The 7,305-nt window shown below is 41.9% G+C and overlaps 1 protein-coding gene across 1 annotated transcript; it reads left to right on the top strand.

Annotated features, from left to right (window-relative positions):
• Positions 1 to 3,178: 3,178 nt before the first annotated feature.
• Positions 3,179 to 5,318, top strand: LOC132397199 (deleted in malignant brain tumors 1 protein-like). Its single transcript, XM_059975668.1, has 3 exons — positions 3,179 to 3,301; positions 3,405 to 3,719; positions 4,966 to 5,318. The coding sequence occupies exons 1-3, from the start codon at positions 3,271 to 3,273 to the stop codon at positions 5,316 to 5,318; spliced, it is 699 nt and encodes a 232-aa protein (XP_059831651.1). The 5' UTR covers positions 3,179 to 3,270.
• The last annotated feature ends 1,987 nt before the right edge of the window (positions 5,319 to 7,305 follow it).

The following is a 7,305-nucleotide window of genomic DNA, read 5'->3' as shown; positions in this document are numbered from 1 at the left end:
GGAAAGATACCCTAGCAGGGATGACAGTGGGGCAACAATGGCAGGTATTTCTGGAAACAATACAGAAGGTGTAGGATCAATTCATTCTGAAGAGGAAGAAAGATTATTAGGGGAATGAGGGGCAACCGTGGCTGACAAGGAAAATCAAGTACGATATTAAAATAAAGGAAAGGAAGTATAAAATAACAAAGATGAATTGGAAGCCAGGGGATTGGGAAACTTTTAAAGAGTAACAGATGATAACTAAAATCGCAATACGGGGAGACAACATGAGGAACGAAGGTAAGCTATCAAGAATAAAAAGCAGGATTGTCAAAACTTCTTTATGTATGTGAAGAGGAAAAACAAATAGTTAAGATCAAAGTTGGGCCCTCGAAGACAGAAACGGGTGAATTCATTATGGGGAAAAAGGAAATGCCAGGCAAATTGAACGTGTACTTTGGAACTGTCTTCACAAGGGAAGACACAAATAATCACCCAGATGTTGCATTGGCTAGATAACCTAGGGTAACAGAGGAATTGAAGGGAATTCACATTAGGCAGAAAATTGTGTTGGGTAGACTCATGGACTAAAGGCTGTTAAATCCCCACGGCCGGATTGCCTGCATCCCAGGGTACTTCAAGAGGTGGCTCGAGAATCGTGGACGTATTGGTAATAATTTTCCAATTTTCTATAGATTCAGTATCTGTTCCTTTGGATTGCAGTTTAGCTAAAGCTATCCCACTTTTTAAGATAGGATTGAGAGAGAAAACAGGGAATTATGGACCTGTTATCCTGACATCAGTGGTGGGGAAGATGCTTGAGTCAATTATAAAAGATGGAATAGCGGTACATTTGGATAGCAGTAACAGGATCGGTCCGAGTCAACATGGGCTTACGATGGGGAAATCATGCTTGACTAATCTTCTGGAAGTTTTTGAGGATATATCTATGAAAATGGACGAGGGAGAGCAAATGGACATAATGTACCTGGACTTTCAGAGGGCCTTTGATAAGGTCCCACATGGGAGATTAGAGGGCCAAATTAGAGCACATGATATTGGGGGTTGGATACTGACATGGGTAGAAAATTGGTCGGCAGATAGGAAACAAATTGTAGGCATTAACGGGTCCCTTTCAGAATGGCATGCAATGACTAGTGGGATACCGCAATGCTTGGTTCAGGGACAGCAGCTATTTATAATATACATTAATGATTTAGATGAAGGGATTAAAAGTAACATTAGCAAATTTGCAGATGACACAAAGCTGGGTGGCAGTGGAAATGTGAGGTGGATGTTATGATAATGCAGATTGACTTGGTCAGGTTGGGTGAGTGTGCAGATGCTTAGCAGATGCAGTTTAATGTGGATAAATGTGAGGTTATCCACTTTAGTGTCAAGACCAGGAAGGGAGATTACTATCTGAATGGTGTCAAGTTTGGAAAAGGGGAAGTACAACGATATCTAGGTGTCCTCGTTCATCAGGAACGGAAGTAGGCATGCAGGTACAGCAGGCAGTGAGGACAGCTAATGGCATGTTGGCCTTCAGAACAAGGTGAATTGAGTATAGGAACAAAGAGGTCCTTCTGGAGTGTTGTGTGCAGTATTAGTCTCCAAATTTGAGGAAGGATATTCCTGCTAATGTGCGAGGGAAACATAGGTTCACGAGGTTAATTCCCGGGATGTCGGGACTGTTATATGTTGAGACTCTGGGGCGACTGGGCTTGTATACACTGGAATTTAGAAGGATGGGAGGGTATCTAATTGTAACATATAAGATTATTAAGTGATTGGACACGCAAGAGGCAGGAAACATGTTCCCGATATGGGGGAAGTACAGAGCCAGAGGCTACAGTTTAAGAATAAGGTGGTAGGGCATTCAGAATGAAGTTGAGGGAAATTATTTTCACTCAGTGAGTTTTGTATCTGTGGTATGCTCTGCCTCAAAAGGCAGTGGAGGCCTATTCTCTGGATGCTTTCAAGAAGGAGTTAGATAGAGCTATGAAAGGAAGCGGAGTCAAGGATATGAGGAGAAGGCAGGAAAGGGGTGTTGATTGTGGATGATCAGCCATAATGATAGTGAATGGCGGCGCTGGCTCGAAGTGCCGAATGCCCTAATCCTGCACCTACTGTCTGTTGTCTATTGTCTATTATCTACCATTTAGTTATCAACAGAATCTGATAAGAAGGCAGAATGGTGTTGTGAATTGTGTTTAACTGAACTTGTAAGGTTTTAAAAAAAACATTTAACAGAAAGTGGAAATAAGGTTAGGTGAGGTTGTACATTGGATTTCAGCAAGGACATTGATAAGGTTCCATATGGCAGCCTGGCTTGAAAGATTCCCTTTCCCTTTGTTCCCTCCCCACTGATCTCCCTCCTGGCAATTATCCTTGTAAGCGGAAGATGTGCAGCACCTGTCCCTACATCTACCACACCTCATTCAGGATCCCAAACAGTCAGTCACGGTGAGGCGCCACTTCACCTGTGAGTATGCTGGTTTCATCTACTGTATTCAGCGCTTCCGATGCGTCCTGCTGTTTATCAGTAAGACCCGGCGTAGATCAGGAGACCTTTTCAGCGAGAAGGAACACTCCGTTTTTCAAAAAAAAAAGTGGGGTCTCCCAGTGGCCAGCCATTTCAATTCTGCTTCCCATTCCCATTCTGCCATGAGCCTCTTCCTGCTGCCGCAATGAAGCCACACTCTGGTTGGAGGAGCATTCCCTCATGTTCTGTCTGGGTAGCCCCAACCTAACACGATGGCATGAACATTACATTTTTCGAATTTCCGGTAATGTCCTGCCCTCCACTTCACCATTCGCCATTTCCAATAAGATCTCACACTTTATGCTCCTGCCTGCCTGTCAGCTCTCTCAGCTGATCCTCCCGCTTTGCTTTCTTCCATTGCTTCTGTCCTCTGTAATCAGATTTGTATGCAGTCAAATTTCCAGCTCTTTACTTCACCGCTTCCCCCTACTGATTGCTGCTATCACATTGTGGTTTATCCTTCCCGCACTTTCTTACGCTAAATCGTCATCTTTTTTTCCCAGTCCCAATGAAGGGACGCCGCCCGAAGTGTGCACGAAACGTGGTCTGTACTCTTTTCCATTGACGCTGCCTGGCCTGCTGGGTTTCTCCAGCATTTTGCGTGTATTTCTTAGATTTCCAGCATCCATAGATTTTCTCATGTTTATGATAGGATCTCATAATGTATTGGAGACAAAATCTTCTGTTTCAACGAGGTGAAGAACGTATCTGCATAGTAAGCACCTTTAGTGCGTTCCATTTCGATGAATTTTCCTGCAGAGACACCGTTATCAGGTAGCCATGTGGGGAAGCTGAAAAATCAACGAGTTTCTCAATTTTATTATTTAATCTGTTTTTATTGAGAGCAATTAACTGCCTTCAATTATTACTAAAACAGGGAAGAATGGACCACGCTTGGTTAATGGGAAGAGCAGATGCTCTGGCCGTGTGGAAGTCCTGCACGGAGGCCAGTGGGGGACACTTTGTGATGAATACTTTAGCCTGGAAGATGCTGCCGTGGTTTGTGAACATCTACAGTGCGGAGCAGTAAATGCAACTCCTAGAGGTGCTACCTTTAGCGAAGGAAAAGGACTATTGTGGAAGGATGACTACCGTTGTCTGGGGAACGAGACCCGATTAACTGATTGTCCAGTCTCAGCCTGGGGTCAGGTTAACTGTTCACATTGGAATGACGCTGGTCTCATCTGCTCTGGTGAGTCACAATGAATGTCGGACAGAAAGAAACTACTAATTGGTCGTAGAAAATTTCACAAAGGTGATGTTTTAAATAATTTAACGATTTTGTTTTTTAGTTGTGATCACGTCTGTTTAAGATTAAGACGATTGGTACAGCTCAATTTTACAAACACAGGCCATGAATCCATTTTAGATTTATTGGAAATAGACAGTGCTTCAGAATAGAGTGAATGATATTTGAAGTTGGAGTCTAATTGTGTATAAGACAATATATTTATTAGTTTAGTAGTTTTTGGCACAATGTAAAATTACACAAATATAGGAATATATTATCTATGCAGAGACTACCTGGGATATAGATTTTATTAATGAGCTGACAAAGGACATTAAGAAATAAAGGACCCGATTACAATTCGCTCTGGACGAGCAGAGTCTGGCATTGTTACTTAGAACATACAATATCACAGCAAAACACTATTCCTTCAGCGCATCATGTTTTGCCGACCACATTAACCTACTGTACTATCAGTCCAATCCTTCCCGACTGCACAATCATTCATTATTTTTCTATCATCAATTTCCCTACTGTATCTCCCTCTATCTGCAGTAGTAGCAGGCCGTTCCGTGCACACTACTCGACTCTCTGTGTAAGAAAAGCTCAGCTCTGATATCTTCCCTTTTCTTTCCTCGATTCGCCGTAAGGTTAATCCTGTATGTAATCGCCGCTTTGACCTTCAGGAAAAGTCTATCTCTCTCCACACGACATAAGGCTCTTAACATTTTGTACACCTCGATGAATTCCCAGCTTGGTCTGCTTCACTCCAACAGGGAAAGAAAAACAGTCCTATTATGTTTTGTGTGTGCGAGTTCCTCCCCCTCACGTCTCGTAAAGAGAAGCAGAAAAGCGCTCCTGGGATGCTTGTATTTAATGTTCGGGAACAAACTAAAGAGATTTATGAAACAGATCAGTGCCAACAAAGTAGCTTTGAGGGGGGATCAGAATACATAACACATTCAGTAGTTATCAATGTGTCCAAAGTTAAAACAGAATACTGCATATTTCCAGTTCCGGAGATGAAGTGCAGAAAGCATTTTTGTAGCTCAAATGGACGGACAAACTTTACGGATGTTGCTAGCAAGCTAAGTCACACGTGGGGAAATTTGTGTATAAAACAAACTCCGATGTAAAATCTGAAAAAAAAATATGTTGAATACTGTCGATTGATAAAAACTGTTTTTATCTAACTCCTTCGATATCGTAGCTGAAAAGTGGTCTCTGAGACTGAGCGATGGAGGAGGCCGCTGCGATGGCCGATTGGAAGTTTATGATAATGGCACCTGGCATAGAGTGCAGGATAAAATTTGGAACCTCAATGATGCAAATGTTGTCTGCAGAGAACTGCGCTGCGGCTTCGCCACATCCGTCTACACCTCCTCAAGGTACAGAGAAACTGCAAGGCCCATGTTGGTGATCGATGGTCGATGTGAAGGAAATGAGACGCATCTACGAAACTGCAAAACTTCTTTGTTGCAAAGGTCTCCTGCTAACGTCACGGTCGTTGGTGTCCGGTGTTCAGGTGAAAATTTTCAAAAATGTGCCAATAATAATTTGTAAACTGGTGTGGCCATTAATAATGCATCAAGAAATTCTGAACCATTCAGGCATACGGATCGGTATCTAGCCAGATCGGTGCAAATTTCTTAATTGAAGTGTTTCTATTTTATACTACAATGAACCCCGACCACAGCACCGCATACGCCACGTACACACAGCGCCTCCCAGTACCACGCTCCACATACTCTACAGCATTTATAGATATCAGAGGACAAGTACAGACTTGGAAAGGTGAAACCCCATTTTGCAGGCTGTATAGTTACGAGAATGCAGTTTCATATGTGTGTATATATATCTATCTATCTATCTATCTATCTATCTATCTATCTATATAGGAAACTCTCAGTCTGAACTCTCATTATGAGGTCTTTCAGTGAATGTGGTGTGCTCTGTTTTATGTATTTAACATACATTCGCTTACAATGAAAATATCATTTTGTTCAAGGGATGCTGGTTACAGCATTTAAAACGCAATCTATGGAAAAATATCAGTAGGTGGCAGCGCAGCAGTGATACCATAGCGCGCAGAAACTACATTAGTTTGGCTGTGAAACTATCCGTCTTTAATTGTGTGCGCTTTACCACAGTCAATAGATGTGCGTTTATACCCTCGTAAACAGATCTCCTGTAATACAAACTCTCCAATACTCACTAGTGTGTGTGTGTGTGTGTGTGTGTGTGTGTGTGTGTGTGTGTGTGTGTGTGTGTGTATGTGTGTGTGTGTGTGTGTGTGTGTGTGTGTTTGTGTTTGTGTGTGTGTGTGTGTGTGTGTGTGTGTGTGTGGTAGTGGACTGTGGAAACAATGACAGTAGGACGGGCATCAGTCGGTGATGATGACTGGCAAATGAGAAGGTATCAGAGGGGATGGAGAACGGGGAACGGAGAATGGAGTAAGAGAGAATAGAGAGCGGCTCTTTGAGAAATTACCAGAAGTGGCAGGTATTTCTTTCGGGTTAAGGAGGACGGAATTTTGATCACCTTGACGTTCATGGGGAATGCAGTTTTCGGATTATCGAGAAAACTTCGGATATTTCAGCCTGATGCTGCAGGTGCAAAATTTGCCAAGAAAAGAGCAACGAAAGAGAAAAGTTAAGCGGCTGATGTCTGGCCTTATTTCACGGTAAATGACTTATGTCTAGAGGATCAGAACATGGGTCAATTGTGACGCTACGAATTTTCCGTGTTTATCCGATAATTGCCATTAGATTCACGTCGAGCGAAATTCTCAGAGATTTTTCTTGTATGCGCTTGCGTGCACTACTGCTTTACAATGAAATAAGTCATGATATAATTTGCTCATCCAGACAGATGTTTATTAACAGTACTGCACGGAGTTCAATTATTTCTTATTTATGTTGCACAGATATACGTTTTGTACTCAAGTATTTACTGTAATGCGATTTTGCAGTCATGCGACGATAATTGGGTGATATATTACAGTGATTTCCAAAATGGAGTACTGATGGAGAAGCTGAACTGTCAGTGAATGTCCCGTTCAGAAAAAAAATAGATCAAAACTAATTCGAATACCAAGTGTTACCACCGTTTTCATACTTACCCAAAAAGCACATCTTCATTATGATGATATGATGAAATGGAGCTGTTAGGTTAGACTTAATCCGTCGCTTTAGCAAAGATCCTCCTTCTACAAGGGATGAGGTCCTTCTGGTTTATTTTCACATTTTCGTAGCACTGTTTTTAATCCATGTTGGAGGTTGGGTTTCTCCATGACAGAGTTGTTTACGATGCCATAGCAAAAGCAAGCAATCAATTGAGAACCAAGTAGACAAACTGCTAATTAACCTCAGAAAATGTAAACGCTATTGATGTTCACCCCAAATAATTATATATAGTATCTGGATACTAGATAACGGTCAAATTTTGAGATGGCGGTAGTAGCAGTAAGAGCACAGAAGTTTTTATTAACTGGGGAAAACAACAACAACAAAATCATCAAATGTATTGTGAAATCTTGATATTTTCTGGT

This window comes from Hypanus sabinus, chromosome 1 (assembly GCF_030144855.1).
Source record: "Hypanus sabinus isolate sHypSab1 chromosome 1, sHypSab1.hap1, whole genome shotgun sequence".
Lineage (NCBI taxonomy): Eukaryota > Metazoa > Chordata > Chondrichthyes > Myliobatiformes > Dasyatidae > Hypanus > Hypanus sabinus.
This window is presented reverse-complemented; position numbering and strand designations above follow the sequence as displayed.